The sequence below is a fragment of the Rhipicephalus microplus genome, unplaced genomic scaffold, assembly GCF_043290135.1.
Source record: "Rhipicephalus microplus isolate Deutch F79 unplaced genomic scaffold, USDA_Rmic scaffold_39, whole genome shotgun sequence".
Lineage (NCBI taxonomy): Eukaryota > Metazoa > Arthropoda > Arachnida > Ixodida > Ixodidae > Rhipicephalus > Rhipicephalus microplus.
In genome coordinates, this window is record NW_027464612.1 from 1,929,598 (window position 1) to 1,948,336 (window position 18,739).

At 51.0% G+C, this 18,739-nt stretch overlaps 1 protein-coding gene across 2 annotated transcripts; it reads left to right on the forward strand.

Annotated features, from left to right (window-relative positions):
- The first annotated feature begins 13,379 nt into the window (after positions 1-13,379).
- LOC142786930 (uncharacterized) lies at positions 13,380-18,010 on the forward strand. 2 transcript variants are annotated; one of them, XM_075884597.1, is made up of 3 exons: positions 13,380-14,287; positions 16,655-16,721; positions 17,815-18,010. In XM_075884597.1, the coding sequence occupies exons 1-3, from the start codon at positions 13,394-13,396 to the stop codon at positions 17,820-17,822; spliced, it is 969 nt and encodes a 322-aa protein (XP_075740712.1). In that variant the 5' UTR covers positions 13,380-13,393; the 3' UTR covers positions 17,823-18,010. The 2 variants fall into 2 exon arrangements, with proteins under 2 accessions (XP_075740712.1, XP_075740713.1); XM_075884598.1 differs by lacking the exon at positions 16,655-16,721.
- Positions 18,011-18,739: the final 729 nt, after the last annotated feature.

The window sequence follows — 18,739 nt, forward strand, 5'->3', positions numbered from 1 at the left end:
CATATCTTCAAAGCTATCAGCGCAAAGAAAAAAGCAAAACACCACTCCCGGGAGGGCTCGAACCTCAAACTTTTCGGTTTACAGCCGATCGCGCTGGCCAATTGCGCCACGGAGACAGTCCTGCTCCACTCTCACCACAATTAGAACATATCTTCAAAGCTATCAGCCCAAAGAAAAAAAAGAGCCGCACCACCACCGGGTGGGCTCGAACCTTCAACCTTTCGGTTAACAGCAGATCGCGCTAGCCAATTGCGCCACGGAGACAATCGTGCCCCACTCTCACCACCATCAGAACATATCTTCAAAGCTATCAGCGCAAAGAAAAAAGCAACACACCCCACCCGGGAGGGCTCGAACCTCCAACTTTTCGGTTAACAGCCGATCGCGCTAGCCAATTGCGCCACGGGGACCGTCCTGCTCCACTCTCACGACCGTCAGACCATTTCTTCAGAGCTATCACCCCAAAGAAAAAAAAGCGCCGCACCACCACCGGGTGGGCTCGAACCTCCAACCTTTCGGTTAACTGCCGATCGCGCTAGCCAATTGTGCCACGGAGACAGTCCTGCTCTACTCTCACCACCATCAGAACATATCTTCAAAGCTATCAGCCCAGAGAAAAAAAAGAGCCGCACCACCACCGGGTGGGCTCGAACCTTCAACCTTTCGGTTAACAGCAGATCGCGCTAGCCAATTGCGCCACGGAGACAATCGTGCCCCACTCTCACCACCATCAGAACATATCTTCAAAGCTATCAGCGCAAAGAAAAAAGCAACACACCCCACCCGGGAGGGCTCGAACCTCCAACTTTTCGGTTAACAGCCGATCGCGCTAGCCAATTGCGCCACGGGGACCGTCCTGCTCCGCTCTCACCACCGTCAGACCATTTCTTCAGAGCTATCACCCCAAAGAAAAAAAAAGCGCCGCACCACCACCGGGTGGGCTCGAACCTCCAACCTTTCGGTTAACTGCCGATCGCGCTAGCCAATTGTGCCACGGAGACAGTCCTGCTCTACTCTCACCACCATCAGAACATATCTTCAAAGCTATCAGCCCAGAGAAAAAAAAGCGCCGCACCACCGCCGGGTGGGCTCGAAACTCCAACCTTTCGGTTAACAGCCGATCGCCCTAGCCAATTGCGCCACAGAGACAGTCCTGCTCCACTCTCACCACCATCAGAACATATTTTCATAGCTATCAGCCCAAAGAAAAAAAGCGCCATACCATCACCGCGTGGGCTCGAACCTCCGACCTTTTGGTTAACAGCTGATCGCGCTAGCCAATTGCGCCACGGAGACAGTCCTGCTCCACTCTCACCACCATCAGAACATATATTCAAAGCTATCAGCCCAAAGAAAAAAAAGCGCCCAACCACCACCGGGTGGGCTCGAACCTCCAACTGTTCGGTTAACAGCCGATCACGCTAGCCAATTACGCCACGGAGACAGTCCTGCTCCACTCTCACCACCATCAGAACATATCTTCAAAGCTATCAGCCCACAGAAAAAAAAGCGCCGCACAACCACCGGGTAGGCTCGAACCTCCAACTTTTCGGTTAACAGCCGATCGCGCTAGCCAATTGCGCCACGGAGACAGTCCTGCTTCACTCTCACCACCGTAAGAACATATCTTCAAAGCTATCAGCCCAAAAAAAAGCGCCGCACCACCACCGGGTGGGCTCGAATCTCCGAACTTTTGGTTAACAGCCGATCGCGCTAGCCAATTGCTCCACGGAGACAGTCCTGCTCCACTCTCATCACCATAAAAACATATCTTCAAAGCTATCAGCCAAAAGAAAAAAAAGCGCCGCACCACCACCGGGTGGGCTCGAACCTCCAACTTTTCGGTTAACAGCCGATCACGCTAGCCAAATGCGCCACGGAGACAGTCCTGCTCCACTCTCACCACCATCACAACGTATCTTCAAAGCTATCAGCCCACAGAAAAAAAGCGCCGCACAACCACCGGGTAGGCTCGAACCTCCAACTTTTCGGTCAACAGCCGATCGCGCTAGCCAATCGCGCCACGGAGACAGTCCTGCTCCACTCTCACCACCATAAGATTTATCTTCAAAGCTATCAGACCAAAAAAAGCGCCGCACCACCACCGGGTGGGCTCGAACCTCCAACCTTTCGGTTAACAGCCGATAGCGCTAGCCAATTGCGCCACGAAGACAGTCCTGCTCCACTCTCACCACCATCAGAACATATCTTCAAAGCCATTACCGCAAAGAAAAAAAGCGCCGCACCACCACCGGGTGGGCTCGAACCTCCAACTTTTCGGTTAACAGCCGATCACGCTAGCCAATTGCGCCACGGAGACAGTCCTGCTCCACTCTCACCACCATCACAAGGTATCTTCAAAGCTATCAGCCCACAGAAAAAAAAGCGCCGCACAACCACCGGGTAGGCTCGAACCTCCAACTTTTCGGTCAACAGGCGATCGCGCTAGCCAATCGCGCCACGGAGACAGTCCTGCTCCACTCTCACCACCATAAGATTTATCTTCAAAGCTATCAGACCAAAAAAAGCGCCGCACCACTCACGGGAGGGCTCGAAACTCAAACCTTTCGGTTAACAGCCGATCGCACTAGCCCATTGCGCCACGGAGGCAGTCTTGCTCCACTCTCACCATCATCAGAACATATCTTCAAAGCTATCAGCGCAAAGAAAAAAAGCGCTGCACCACCACCAGATGGGCTCGAACGTCCAACTTTTCGGTTAACAGCCGATCGCGCTAGCCAATTGTGCCACGGAGACAGTCCTGCTCTACTCTCACCACATATCTTCAAAGCTATCAGCCCAGAGAAAAAAAAGCACCGCACCACCGCCGGGTGGGCTCGAAACTCCAACCTTTCGGTTAACAGCCGATCGCGCTAGCCAATTGCGCCACGGAGACAGTCCTGCTCCACTCTCACCACCATCAGAACATATCTTCAAAGCTATCAACCCCCAAAAAAGCGCCATACCACCACCGGGTGGGCTCGAACCTCCGACCTTTTGGTTAACAGCCGATCGCGCTAGCCAATTGCGCCACGGAGACAGTCCTGCTCTACTCTCACCACCATCAGAACATATCTTCAAAGCTATCAGCCCAAAGAAAAAAAAGCGCCGCACCACCACGAGGTGGGCTCGAACCTCCAACTTTTCGGTTAAGAGCCGATCGCCCTAGCCAATTGCGCCACAGAGACAGTCCTGCTCCACTCTCACCACCATCAGAACATACTTTCAAAGCTATCAACCTAAAGAAAAAAAGCGCCATACCACCACCGCGTGGGCTCGAACCTCCGACCTTTTGGTTAACAGCCAATCGCGCTAGCCAATTGCGCCATGGAGACAGTCCTGCTCCACTCTCACCACCATCAAAACATATCTTCAAAGCTATCAGCCCAAAGAAAAAAAAGTGCCGCACCACCACGAGGCGGGCTCGAACCTCCAACTTTTCGGTTAACAGCCGATCACGCTAGCCAATTGCGCCATGGAGACAGTCATGCTCCACTCTCACCACCTTCAGAACATATCTTCAAAGCTATCAGCCCACGGAAACAAAAGCGCCGCACAACCACAGGGTAGGCTCGAACCTTCAACTTTTCGGTTAACAGCCGATCGCGCTAGCCAATTGCGCCACGGAGACAGTCCTGCTCCACTCTCACCACCATAAGAACATATCTTCAAAGCTATCAGCCCAAAGAAAAAAAAGCGCTGCACCACCACCGGGTGGGCTCGAACCTCCGACCTTTTGGTTAACAGCCGATAGCGCTAGCCATTTGTGCCACGGAGACAGTCCTGCTCCACTCTCACAACCATAAGAACATATATTCAAAGCTATCAGCCCAAAGAAAAAAAAGCGCCGCACCACCACCGAGTGGGCTCGAACCTCCAACTTTTCGGTTAACAGACGATCACGCTAGCCAACTGCGCCACGGAGACAGTCCTGCTCCACTCTAAGCACCATCAGAACATATCTTCAAAGCTATCAGCCCACAGAAAAAAAGCGCCGCACAACCACCGGGTAGGCTCCAACCTCCAACTTTTCGGTTAACAGCCGATCGCGCTAGCCAATTGCGCCACGGAGACAGTCCTGCTCCACTCTCACCACCATAAGAACATATCTTCAAAGCTATCAGCCCAAAGAAAAAAAAGCGCCGCACCACCACCGGGTGGGCTCGAACCTCCGACCTTTTGGTTAACAGCCGATCGCTCTAGCCAATTGCGCCACGGAGACAGTCCTGCTCCAATCTCACCACCATCAGAACATATATTCAAAGCTATCAGCCCAAAGAAAAAAAGCGCCGCACCACCACCGGGTGGGCTCGAACCTCCAACTTTTTGGTTAACAGCCGATCACGCTAGCCAATTACGCCACGGAGACAGTCCTGCTCGTCTCTCACCACCATCAGAACATATCTTCAAAGCTATCAGCCCACAGAAAAAAAAGCGCCACACAACCACCGGGTAGGCTCGAACCTCCAACTTTTCTGTTAACAGCCGATCGCGCTAGCCAATTGCGCCACGGAGACAGTCCTGCTCCACTCTCACCACCGTAAGAACATATCTTCAAAGCTATCAGCCCAAAAAAAAAAGCGCCGCACCACCACCGGGTGGGCTCGAACCTCCTACCTTTCGGTTAACAGCCGATCACGCCTGCCAATTGCCCCCCGGAGACAGTCGTGCTCCACTCTCACCACCGTCAGAACAGATCTTCAGAGCTATCACCCCAAAGAAAAAAAAGCGCCGCACCACCACCGGTTGGGCTCGAACCTCCAACCTTTCGGTTAACAGCCGATGGCGCTAGCCAATTGCGCCACGAAGACAGTCCTGCTCTACTCTCACCACCATCAGAACATATCTTCAAAGCTATTACCGCAAAGAAAAAAGCAACACACCACTCCCGGGAGGGCTCGAAACTCAAACCTTTCGGTTAACAGCCGATCGCGCTAGCCCATTGCGCCACGGAGGCAGGCTTGCTCCACTCTCACCATCATCAGAACATATCTTCAAAGCTATCAGCGCAAAGAAAAAAAGCGCTGCACCACCACCGCGTGGGCTCGAACGTCCAACCTTTCGGTTAACAGCCGATCGCGCTAGCCCATTGCGCCACGGAGACAGTCTTGCTCCACTCTCACCACCATCAGAACATATCTTCAAAGCTATCCGCGCAAAGAAAAAAGCAACACACCACTAACGGGAGGGCTCAAAACTCCAACCTTTCGGTCAACAGCTGATCGCGCTAGCCCATTGCGCCACGGAGACAGTCTTGCTCCCCTCTCACCACCATCAGAACATATCTTTAAAGCTATCAGCCCAAAGAAAAAAAGCACCGCACCACCACCGGATGGGCTCGAACCTCCAACCTTTCGGTTAACAGCCGATCGCGCTAGCCAATTGCGCCACGGAGACAGTCGTGCTCCACTCTGACCACCATCAGAACATATCTTCAAAGCTATCAGCGCAAAGAAAAAAGCAAAACACCACTCCCGGGAGGGCTCGAACCTCAAACTTTTCGGTTTACAGCCGATCGCGCTGGCCAATTGCGCCACGGAGACAGTCCTGCTCCACTCTCACCACAATTAGAACATATCTTCAAAGCTATCAGCCCAAAGAAAAAAAAGAGCCGCACCACCACCGGGTGGGCTCGAACCTTCAACCTTTCGGTTAACAGCAGATCGCGCTAGCCAATTGCGCCACGGAGACAATCGTGCCCCACCCTCACCACCATCAGAACATATCTTCAAAGCTATCAGCGCAAAGAAAAAAGCAACACACCCCACCCGGGAGGGCCCGAACCTCCAACTTTTCGGTTAACAGCCGATCGCGCTAGCCAATAGCGCCACGGGGACCGTCCTGCTCCACTCTCACCACCGTCAGACCATTTCTTCAGAGCTATCACCCCAAAGAAAAAAAAAGCGCCGCACCACCACCGGGTGGGCTCGAACCTCCAACCTTTCGGTTAACTGCCGATCGCGCTAGCCAATTGTGCCACGGAGACAGTCCTGCTCTACTCTCACCACCATCAGAACATATCTTCAAAGCTATCAGCCCAGAGAAAAAAAAGAGCCGCACCACCACCGGGTGGGCTCGAACCTTCAACCTTTCGGTTAACAGCAGATCGCGCTAGCCAATTGCGCCACGGAGACAATCGTGCCCCACTCTCACCACCATCAGAACATATCTTCAAAGCTATCAGCGCAAAGAAAAAAGCAACACACCCCACCCGGGAGGGCTCGAACCTCCAACTTTTCGGTTAACAGCCGATCGCGCTAGCCAATTGCGCCACGGGGACCGTCCTGCTCCACTCTTACCACCGTCAGACCATTTCTTCAGAGCTATCACCCCAAAGAAAAAAAAGCGCCGCACCACCACCGGGTGGGCTCGAACCTCCAACCTTTCGGTTAACTGCCGATCGCGCTAGCCAATTGTGCCACGGAGACAGTCCTGCTCTACTCTCACCACCATCAGAACATATCTTCAAAGCTATCAGCCCAGAGAAAAAAAAGCGCCGCACCACCGCCGGGTGGGCTCGAAACTCCAACCTTTCGGTTAACAGCCGATCGCCCTAGCCAATTGCGCCACAGAGACAGTGCTGCTCCACTCTCACCACCATCAGAACATATTTTCATAGCTATCAGCCCAAAGAAAAAAGCGCCATACCATCACCACGTGGGCTCGAACCTCCGACCTTTTGGTTAACAGCCGATCGCGCTAGCCAATTGCGCCACGGAGACAGTCCTGCTCCACTCTCACCACCATCAGAACATATATTCAAAGCTATCAGCCCAAAGAAAAAAAAGCGCCCGACCACCACCGGGTGGGCTCGAACCTCCAACTGTTCGGTTAACAGCCGAACACGCTAGCCAATTACGCCACGGAGACAGTCCTGCTCCACTCTCACCACCATCAGAACATATCTTCAAAGCTATCAACCCACAGAAAAAAAAGCGCCGCACAACCACCGGGTAGGCTCGAACCTCCAACTTTTCGGTTAACAGCCGATCGCGCTAGCCAATTGCGCCACGGAGACAGTCCTGCTTCACTCTCACCACCGTAAGAACATATCTTCAAAGCTATCAGCCCAAAAAAAGCGCCGCACCACCACCGGGTGGGCTCGAATCTCCGAACATTTGGTTAACAGCCGATCGCGCTAGCCAATTGCTCCACGGAGACAGTCCTGCTCCACTCTCATCACCATAAAAACATATCTTCAAAGCTATCAGCCAAAAGAAAAAAAAGCGCCGCACCACCACCGGGTGGGCTCGAACCTCCAACTTTTCGGTTAACAGCCGATCACGCTAGCCAATTGCGCCACGGAGACAGTCCTGCTCCACTCTCACCACCATCGCAACGTATCTTCAAAGCTATCAGCCCACAGAAAAAAAAGCGCCGCACAACCACCGGGTAGGCTCGAACCTCCAACTTTTCGGTCAACAGCCGATCGCGCTAGCCAATCGCGCCACGGAGACAGTCCTGCTCCACTCTCACCATCATAAGATTTATCTTCAAAGCTATCAGACCAAAAAAAGCGCCGCACCACCACCGGGTGGGCTCGAACCTCCAACCTTTCGGTTAACAGCCGATCGCGCTAGCCAATTGCGCCACGAAGACAGTCCTGCTCCACTCTCACCACCATCAGAACATATCTTCAAAGCTATTACCGCAAAGAAAAAAGCAACGCACCACTCACGGGAGGGCTCGAAACTCAAACCTTTCGGTTAACAGCCGATCGCACTAGCCCATTGCGCCACGGAGGCAGTCTTGCTCCACTCTCACCATCATCAGAACATATCTTCAAAGCTATCAGCGCAAAGAAAAAAAGCGCTGCACCACCACCGCGTGGGCTCGAACCTCCAACCTTTCGGTTAACAGCCGATCGCGCTAGCCCATTGCGCCACGGAGACAGTCTTGCTCCACTCTCACCACTATCAGAACATAACTTCAAAGCTATAAGCGCAAAGAAAAAAGCAACACACCACTAACGGGAGGGCTCGAAACTCCAACCTTTCGGTCAACAGCTGATCGCGCTAGCCCATTGCGCCACGGAGACAGTCTTGCTCCCCTCTCACCACCATCAGAACATATCTTCGAAGCTATCAGCCCACAGAAAAAAAAGCACCGCACCACCACCAGATGGGCTCGAACCTCCAACTTGTCGGTTAACAGGCGATCGCGCTAGCTAATAGCGCCACGGAGACAGTCGTGCTCCACTCTCACCACCATCAGAACATATCTTCAAAGCTATCAGCGCAAAGAAAAAAGCAAAACACCACTCCCAGGAGGGCTCGAAGCTCCAAATTTTCGGTTCACAGCCGATCGCGCTGGCCAATTGCGCCATGGAGACAGTCCTGCTCCACTCTCACCACAATTAGAACATATCTTCAAAGCTATCAGCCCAAAGAAAAAAAAGCGCCGCACCACCACCGGGTGGGCTCGAACCTCCAACCTTTCGGTTAACAGCAGATCGCCCTAGCCAATTGCGCCACGGAGACAATCGTGCTCTACTCTCACCAACATCAGAACATATTTTCAAAGCTATCAGCGCAAAGAAAAAAGCAACACACCCCACCCGGGAGGGCTCGAACCTCCAACTTTTCGGTTAACAGCCGATCGCGCTAGCCAATTGCGCCATGGGGACCGTCCTGCTCCACTCTCACCACCGTCAGACCATTTCTTCAGAACTATCACCGCAAAGAAAAAAAAAGCGCCGCACCACCACCCGGTGGGCTCGAACCTCCAACCTTTCGGTTAACTGCCGATCGCGCTAGCCAATTGTGCCACGGAGACAGTCCTGCTCTACTCTCAACACCATCAGAACATATCTTCAAAGCTATCAGCCCAGAGAAAAAAAAGCGCCGCACCACCGCCGCGTGGGCTCGAAACTCCAACCTTTCGGTTAACAGCCGATCGCGCTAGTCAATTGCGCCACGGAGACAGTCCTGTTCCACTCTCACCACCATCAGAACATATCTTCAAAGCTATCAACCCAAAGAAAAAAAAGCGCCATACCACCACCGGGTGGGCTCGAACCTCCGACCTTTTGGTTAACAGCTGATCGCGCTAGCCAATTGCGCCATGGAGACAGTCCTGTTCCACTCTCACCACCATCAGAACATATCTTCAAAGCTATCAGCCCAGAGAAAAAAAAGCGCCGCACCACCGCCGGGTGGGCTCGAAACTCCAACCTTCCGGTTAACAGCCGATCGCCCTAGCAAATTGCGCCACAGAGACAGTCCTGCTCCACTCTCACCACCATCACAACATATTTTCATAGCTATCAGCCCAAAGAAAAAAAGCGCCATACCATCACCGCGTGGGCTCGAACCTCCGACCTTTTGGTTAACAGCCGATCGCGCTAGCCAATTGCGCCACGGAGACAGTCCTGCTCCACTCTCACCACCATCAGAACATATATTCAAAGCAATCAGCGCAACGAAGAAAGCAAAACACCACTCCCGGGAGGGCTCGAACCTCAAACTTTTCGCTTTACAGCCGATCGCGCTGGCCAATTGCGCAACGGAGACAGTCCTGCTCCACTCTCACCACAATTAGAACATATCTTCAAAGCTATCCGCCAAAAGAAAAAAAAGAGCCGCACCACCACTGGGTGGGCTCGAACCTCCAACCTTTCGGTTAACAGCAGATCGCGCTAGCCAATTGCGCCACGGAGACAATCGTGCTCCACTCTCACCACCATCAGAAAATATCTTCAAAGCTATCAGCGCAAAGAAAAAAGCAACACACCCCACCCGGGAGGGCTCCGACCTCCAACTTTTCGGTTAACAGCCGATCGCCCTAGCCAATTGCGCCAAGGAGACAGTCCTGCTCCACTCTCACCACCATCAGAACATATTTTCATAGCTATCAGCCCAAAGAAAAAAAGCGCCATACCATCACCGCGTGGGCTCGAACCTCCGACCTTTTGGTTAACAGCCGATCGCGCTAGCCAATTGCGCCACGGAGACAGTCCTGCTCCACTCTCACCACCATCAGAACATATATTCAAAGCTATCAGCCCAAAGAAAAAAAAGCGCCGCACCACCACCGGGTGGGCTCGAACCTCCAACTGTTTGGTTAACAGTCGATCACGCTAGCCAATTACGCCACGGAGACAGTCCTGCTCCACTCTCACCCCCATCAGAACATATCTTCAAAGCTATCAGCCCACAGAAAAAAAAGCGCCGCACAACCACCGGGTAGGCTCGAACCTCCAACTTTTCGGTTAACAGCCGATCGCGCTAGCCAATTGCGCCACGGAGACAGTCCTGCTCCACTCTCACCACCGTAAGAACATATCTTCAAAGCTATCAGCCCAAAAAAAAGCGCCGCACCACCACCGGGTGGGCTCGAACCTCCAACCTTTCGGTTAACTGCCGATCGCGCTAGCCAATTGTGCCACGGAGACAGTCCTGCTCTACTCTCACCACCATCAGAACATATCTTCAAAGCTATCAGCCCAGAGAAAAAAAAGAGCCGCACCACCACCGGGTGGGCTCGAACCTTCAACCTTTCGGTTAACAGCAGATCGCGCTAGCCAATTGCGCCACGGAGACAATCGTGCCCCACTCTCACCACCATCAGAACATATCTTCAAAGCTATCAGCGCAAAGAAAAAAGCAACACACCCCACTCGGGAGGGCTCGAACCTCCAACTTTTCGGTTAACAGCCGATCGCGCTAGCCAATCGCGCCACGGGGACAGTCCTGCTCCACTCTCACCACCGTCAGACCATTTCTTCAGAGCTATCACCCCAAAGAAAAAAAAAGCGCCGCACCACCACCGGGTGGGCTCGAACCTCCAACCTTTCGGTTAACTGCCGATCGCGCTAGCCAATTGTGCCACGGAGACAGTCCTGCTCTACTCTCACCACCATCAGAACATATCTTCAAAGCTATCAGCCCAGAGAAAAAAAAGCGCCGCAGCACCGCCGGGTGGGCTCGAAACTCCAACCTTTCGGTTAACAGCCGATCGCCCTAGCCAATTGCGCCACAGAGACAGTCCTGCTCCACTCTCACCACCATCACAACATATTTTCATAGCTATCAGCCCAAAGAAAAAAGCGCCCAACCACCACCAGATGGGCTCGAACCTCCAACTTTTCGGTTAACAGCCGATCGCGCTAGCCAATAGCGCCACGGAGACAGTCGTGCTCCACTCTCACCACCATCAGACCATTTATTCAGAGCTATCAGCCCAGAGAAAAAAAAAGCGCCGCACCACCGCCGGGTGGGCTCGAAACTCCAACCTTTCGGTTAACAGCCGATCGCGCTAGCCAATTGCGCCACGGAGACAGTCCTGCTCCACTCTCACCACCATCAGAACATATATTCAAAGCTATCAGCGCAACGAAGAAAGCAAAACACCACTCCCGGGAGGGCTCGAACCTCAAACTTGTCGCTTTACAGCCGATCGCGCTGGCCAATTGCGCCACGGAGACAGTCCTGCTCCACTCTCACCACAATTAGAACATATCTTCAAAGCTATCCGTCCAAAGAAAAAAAAAGAGCCGCACCACCACCGGGTGGGCTCGAACCTCCAACCTTTCGGTTAACAGCAGATCGCGCTAGCCAATTGCGCCACGAAGACAATCGTGCTCCACTCTCACCACCATCACAACATATTTTCATAGCTATCAGCCCAAAGAAAAAAAGCGCCATACCATCACCGCGTGGGCTCGAACCTCCGACCTTTTGGTTAACAGCCGATCGCGCTAGCCAATTGCGCCACAGAGACAGTCCTGCTCCACTCTCACCACCATCAGAACATATTTTCATAGCTATCAGCCCAAAGAAAAAAAGCGCCATACCATCACCGCGTGGGCTCGAACCTCCGACCTTTTGGTTAACAGCCGATCGCGCTAGCCAATTGCACCACGGAGACAGTCCTGCTCCACTCTCACCACCATCAGAACATATATTCAAAGCTATCAGCCCAAAGAAAAAAAAGCGCCGCACCACCACCGGGTGGGCTCGAACCTCCAACTGTTTGGTTAACAGCCGATCACGCTAGCCAATTACGCCACGGAGACAGTCCTGCTCCACTCTCACCACCATCAGAACATATCTTCAAAGCTATCAGCCCACAGAAAAAAAAGCGCCGCACAACCACCGGGTAGGCTCGAACCTCCAACTTTTCGGTTAACAGCCGATCGCGCTAGCCAATTGCGCCACGGAGACAGTCCTGCTCCACTCTCACCACCGTAAGAAGATATCTTCAAAGCTATCAGCCCAAAAAAAAGCGCCGCACCATTGCCGGGTGGGCTCGAACCTCCGAACTTTTGGTTAACAGCCGATCGCGCTAGCCAATTGCTCCACGGAGACAGTCCTGCTCCACTCTCATCACCATAAAAACATATCTTCAAAGCTATCAGCCCAAAGAAAAAAAAGCGCCGCACCACCACCGGGTGGGCTCGAACCTCCAACTTTTCGGTTAACAGCCGATCACGCTAGCCAATTGCGCCACGGAGACAGTCCTGCTCCACTCTCACCACCATCACAACGGATCTTCAAAGCTATCAGCCCACAGAAAAAAAAGCGCCGCACAACCACCGGGTAGGCTCGAACCTCCAACTTTTCGGTCAACAGCCGATCGCGCTAGCCAATCGCACCACGGAGACAGTCCTGCTCCACTCTCACCACCATAAGATTTATCTTCAAAGCTATCAGCCCAAAAAAAGCGCCGCACCACCACCGGGTGGGCTCGAACCTCCAACCTTTCGGTTAACAGCCGATCGCGCTAGCCAATTGCGCCACGAAGACAGTCCTGCTCCACTCTCACCACCATCAGAACATATCTTCAAAGCTATTACCGCAAAGAAAAAAGCAACACACCACTCACGGGTGGGCTCAAACCTCCAACCTTTCGGTTAACAGCCGATCGCGCTAGCCCATTGCGCCACGGAGACAGTCTTGCTCCACTCTCACCACTATCAGAACATATCTTCAAAACTATAAGCGCAAAGAAAAAAGCAACACACCACTAACGGGAGGGCTCGAAACTCCAACCTTTCGGTCAACAGCTGATCGCGCTAGCCCATTGCACCACGGAGACAGTCCTGCTCCACTCTCACCACCGTCAGAACATATCTTCGAAGCTATCAGCCCAAAGAAAAAAAAGCACCGCACCACCACCAGATGGGCTCGAACCTCCAACATTTCGGTTAACAGCCGATCGCGCTAGCCAATAGCGCCACGGAGACAGTCGTGCTCCACTCTCACCACCATCAGTACATATCTTCAAAGCTATCAGCGCAAAGAAAAAAGCAAAACACCAGTCCCAGGAGGGCTCGAAGCTCCAACTTTTTGGTTCACAGCCGATCGCGCTGGCCAATTGCGCCATGGAGACAGTCCTGCTCCACTCTCACCACAATTAGAACATATCTATTGGGCACGGTGGAGCGGCAACGATGCGGTCGCTCAGAAATCCGATTTTGCTTTTTGTGCAGTTAGTCGCCTGGTTTGGAACATTACCATCGCGTGCGAATCCAGCGCGTGCCAACTACTCTTCACCGGTGTTGCTGGCGGCCCCGATCTGGATGAACACGCCCCTGCGTCATCTGCCACTATCTGACGGTGGCATCCTTTCCATCGTCACCTGGTCCACAACACTGCGGGCGACTGCAGCGACGCAAGAGCATATAAAGACCACGGAATTCTCCTGTTCCTTCAGTGGGCACGGTGGAGCGGCAACGATGCGGTCGCTCAGAAATCCGATTTTGCTTTTTGTGCAGTTAGTCGCCTGGTTTGGAACATTACCATCGCGTGCGAATCCAGCGCGTGCCAACTACTCTTCACCGGTGTTGCTGGCGGCCCCGATCTGGATGAACACGCCCCTGCGTCATCTGCCACTATCTGACGGTGGCATCCTTTCCATCGTCACCTGGTCCACAACACTGCGGGCGACTGCAGCGACGCAAGAGCATATAAAGACCACGGAATTCTCCTGTTCCTTCAGTGGGCACGGTGGAGCGGCAACGATGCGGTCGCTCAGAAATCCGATTTTGCTTTTTGTGCAGTTAGTCGCCTGGTTTGGAACATTACCATCGCGTGCGAATCCAGCGCGTGCCAACTACTCTTCACCGGTGTTGCTGGCGGCCCCGATCTGGATGAACACGCCCCTGCGTCATCTGCCACTATCTGACGGTGGCATCCTTTCCATCGTCACCTGGTCCACAACACTGCGGGCGACTGCAGCGACGCAAGAGCATATAAAGACCACGGAATTCTCCTGTTCCTTCAGTGGGCACGGTGGAGCGGCAACGATGCGGTCGCTCAGAAATCCGATTTTGCTTTTTGTGCAGGTCAGTAAACCTCCTTCTCTCTACTGTAAGCGAACCAGTAACGTCTGTCTGCTGCTCCTACCGTGCCCAAGTGTCATATTTGAATGTGTGTGCGAATGCGTGCATGTCACAAAGCTTCTACTATGTTGTGGAGACGTTGAACTAAACCCTGGCCCTGCAAATACTAACAAAGAAATACTAGACGCGATCGCTAAGCTATCTGAAAAAGGTGATCACCGTCACGATGAGCTAATGGAAGCTCTTGCCGACCTAAAGACTAAACAGGAGGCATTAGCGCAAACTGTTGCTGATTTAACGGAAAGGTTGTCGGCGGTGGAAGCTTTCGTCGAGTCATGCGACGGTTCTGCAGTAGTCAGTGATGTGCCACGTCTAATCGCTGAAACTGTCAAGGTGCAAGGCCAGACACTCAGTGCCCGACTGGACGATCTTGAAGACAGGTCCAGACGAGAGAACGTATTGTTTTTTGGTATATCGGACAGCCCTAATGAGACGTGGGCTCAGTCTGAAGGCCATGTTCGTGATCTACTCTCCCGACACCTTGACATGCACATTTCTGACTCCGAAGTTTCCCGAGCACATAGGTTAGGAAGTTACGCCGCTAAAAAAGCTCGGCCAATTATCGTCAAATTTTCGTCATTTAAGGTTAGAGATGCTATCCTGATGCAGAGACAAAAATTCAAAGGAACTGGTGTATCAGCTAGCGAAGATTTTTGCAAAAGCACGCGAAATTCAAGGAAGAAATTAATGGAATTTGCTAAGGCAGCCGGGCAACCGTATTTGCTACGCGTTAACAAACTGGTCATGAACAAGAAAACTTACGTTTACTGCGCAGAAAGCGACAGCGTTCGCGAAATCAATTCACCCCAAGCTAAGGACAAAGAACCCTCTCTACCTGCACGTGCTGACACTTCTAGCACCTCATAGCTACGCCCGTCTCGTTGCTGCGCAGGAAACGCTTCTTTTTTCTTTTCTAATGTACGCAGCGTCCTGAATAAACGCGTCGAACTGTCTTCTGCTATTGATTCCTGTTCCGCTGATATTGTTGGTCTGACAGAGACTTGGCTTTCTACAAAAGTAAGAAATGAAGAAATATTGGATTGTGAGAAGCACTACAAATTTTACCGATGCGACCGCGATTACCGGTCTGGTGGGGGTGTTCTGCTGGCGGTTGCCGATAATCTTGCCTCTCATATTATTCCTGTTATGTCTTCACTTGAACTTGTTTGTGTCCGCGTGCTCATTGATTCTCGCGAAATAATATTTTGTATTTGCTATCGATCACCAACTGCATCATCATCCTTTTGCAATGACTTGCATGATGTTGTCAATCAGCTGTTCGTCAGATACCCGAGATCACCTTTGTTCATTCTTGGCGATTTCAACTTTCCCGACATTATGTGGGAAAGAGACCCGGTTACCTTAAAGCACAACTCAGGTGAAAGTAGGGAATTTTTGAATTTTTGTCACGACTTCAACTTTACCCAGCTTGTTGACTTTCCTACTCGCGTTACTCCCACTTCCGCTAGCGTATTAGATCTAGTACTTACCAGTACACCTGACCTAGCTTCACCCTTCACTCATCTACCGGGAATTAGCGACCATTGCATAATCCACTTCACAATAAAAGCACGGGTTTCCATCAAGAAAAGAACAAAAATTATCCAAGACTATAGCAAAGCGGACTTTCATGGAATGAATACAGAGTTACAATCTTTTGTTGACCTATTCTTTGCTGGTTTTGAGCAGCGATCTGTTGAACAGAACTGGCTAGACTATAAGAACAAACTGCTAGCCCTAATTGACCGATTTGTACCTAAGAGAAAAGTTTCATCGAATCCTCGTTCTCCGTGGTTCAATAACACGTTGAAACGCATGCGCAATAAAAAGAAGCGGCTATTCAGACGCGCCAAATCAACAGCCAGAACAGACCATTGGTCTTTTTATCAGACATTTAACAGAGAATTCTGTACTGCGCTTTCGAAAGCCAAAAAAGTATTTTTCGATGAAACTCTTCCTTCGCTGCTGCGCTCTAATCCACGTAAGTTTTGGAGCATCATTAGCGGAACTACAACGCGACATATCCAATTAATACAGTCTGATGTCCCAGTCGCTCTTAGCGAGTGCTGCAACGTTCTGAGTAATGTATTTGCTGCACACTTTCAGAACAGCATCCCAACTATATTTCCACAGTTAACAAGCACCGATTTCTTGCCAATGGACCCTATTATCATTGATGCAGTTGGTGTCGAAAAACTTGTTGGAAACTTGACAGTGTCATCATCAGCTGGTCCAGATTGCATTTCGTCAAAAATGTTGAAGTGTACTCAAGTCTATTCTTCTTTAATATTGTCAAAACTTTTTGAACAGTCATTACAGACGTCCACACTGCCATCTGACTGGAAGACTGGGAAGGTGGTCCCTGTGCATAAATCTGGTGATGTACATTCCCCCAATAACTACCGTCCCATATCGTTAACATCCATTCCAGTGAAAATCTTAGAGCATGTCATATACTCGCACCTCATTGAATTCCTTGAATCTAATTCCTTCTTTAGCATTTATCAGCATGGCTTCCGTAAGACAGTTTCATGCGAAACACAGTTGCTGTGTTTTACTAACGACTTGTTTATTAACGCAGATCTTGAATTTGATACTGACTGCATATACTTAGATTTCGCTAAAGCATTTGACTCCGTTTCACACGCACTAATCATTTTCAAACTTACTCAGCTTAACATCGACCCCAATGTACTTACATGGATTAAAGAATTCCTCTCTAACCGCAGCCAGTACGTGACAGCTAATAATTTTTGTTCACCTAATTCCGCAGTATCATCTGGTGTACCGCAAGGGTCCGTTTTAGGGCCACTCCTTTTCTTAATTTACATTAATGATCTTCCTTCTTGTGTTTCTTCTTCTACTGTCCGACTCTTTGCAGACGACTGCGTCCTCTACCAGAAAATAACCAGTCATGTCGATCACCTTAACCTTCAACGCGACCTAGATAGCATATTCGCATGGTGTAACACATGGTTCATGACACTTAACATATCTAAATGCAAGAGCATGCAAGTTTCACGTCGCACTACCACCCACTGTCCGCGTACTTATTCCCTCAATAACATTCCATTACCATCTGTTGACAATTACAAATACCTTGGTGTTCACATATCTTCTAATCTTTCCTGGAATAAACACACAGAATATGTGATTAACAACGCTAACCGCATGCTTGGTTATCTGCGCCGTAACTTTTCCTCTGCGCCATCGTCACTCAAGTTAACACTGTATAAAACATTGGTCAGACCAAAATTAGAGTACGCATGCGCCATATGGGACCCAACTCATGCCATTCTCATTCAATCTCTCGAAACCACTCAGAATCGCGCAGCACGTTTCATTTTATCGAATTATTCACGTCATTCCAGTGTCACATCCATGAAGAGCACCCTAAACTTGCCTGATCTTTCATTGCGCCGCACATTGTCTCGCCTTAACCTTTTTCACAAAATCTATCATTATAACAGCCATTTGAAGGACGCCCTGTTTCATCCACCTCGCTTCATATCACCAAGGATGGATCATCGCTTTAAGGTGGGCCTACCATCCTGTCGCACCAGACTATATAATGATTCATTCGTGCCAAGGACAAGCGCCGCCTGGAACCACCTTCCCGCCTCCATCGCCTGTATAACGGACCAAAAAGACTTCAAGCTCGCCATACATGATGCCCTGTAGAATTTTTCTTTTTTTTTTCCTGTTTTCTGTTTTTTTTTTTTTTTTTTAACTTTTTAACTGCACTTACGATTGTTCAAACCACTCCTTTTTGTAGTGCCTTCGGGCCTTGAAAGTACCTTTAATAAATAAATAATAAATAAATAAATAAATATCTTCAAAGCTATCAGCCCAAAGAAAAAAAAGCGCCGTACCACCACCGGGTGGGCTCGAACCTCCAACCTTTCTGTTAACAGCAGATCGCCCTAGCCAATTGCGCCACGGAGACAATCGTGCTCCACTCTCACCACCATCAGAACATATTTTCAAAGCTATCAGCGCAAAGAAAAAAGCAACACACCCCACCCGGGAGGGCTCGAACCTCCAACTTTTCGGTTAACAGCCGATCGCGCTAGCCAATTGCGCCACGGGGACCGTCCTGCTCCACTCTCACCACGGTCAGACCATTTCTTCAGAGCTATCACCGCAAAGAAAAAAAAAGCGCTGCACCACCACCGGGTGGGCTCGAACCTCCAACCTTTCGGTTAACTGCCGATCGCGCTAGCCAATTGGTCCACGGAGACAGTCCTGCTCTACTCTCACCACCATCAGAACATATCTTCAAAGCTATCAGCCCAGAGAAAAAAAAAGCGCCGCACCACCGCCGGGTGGGCTCGAAACTCCAACCTTTCGGTTAACAGCCGATCGCGCTAGCCAATTGCGCCACGGAGACAGTCC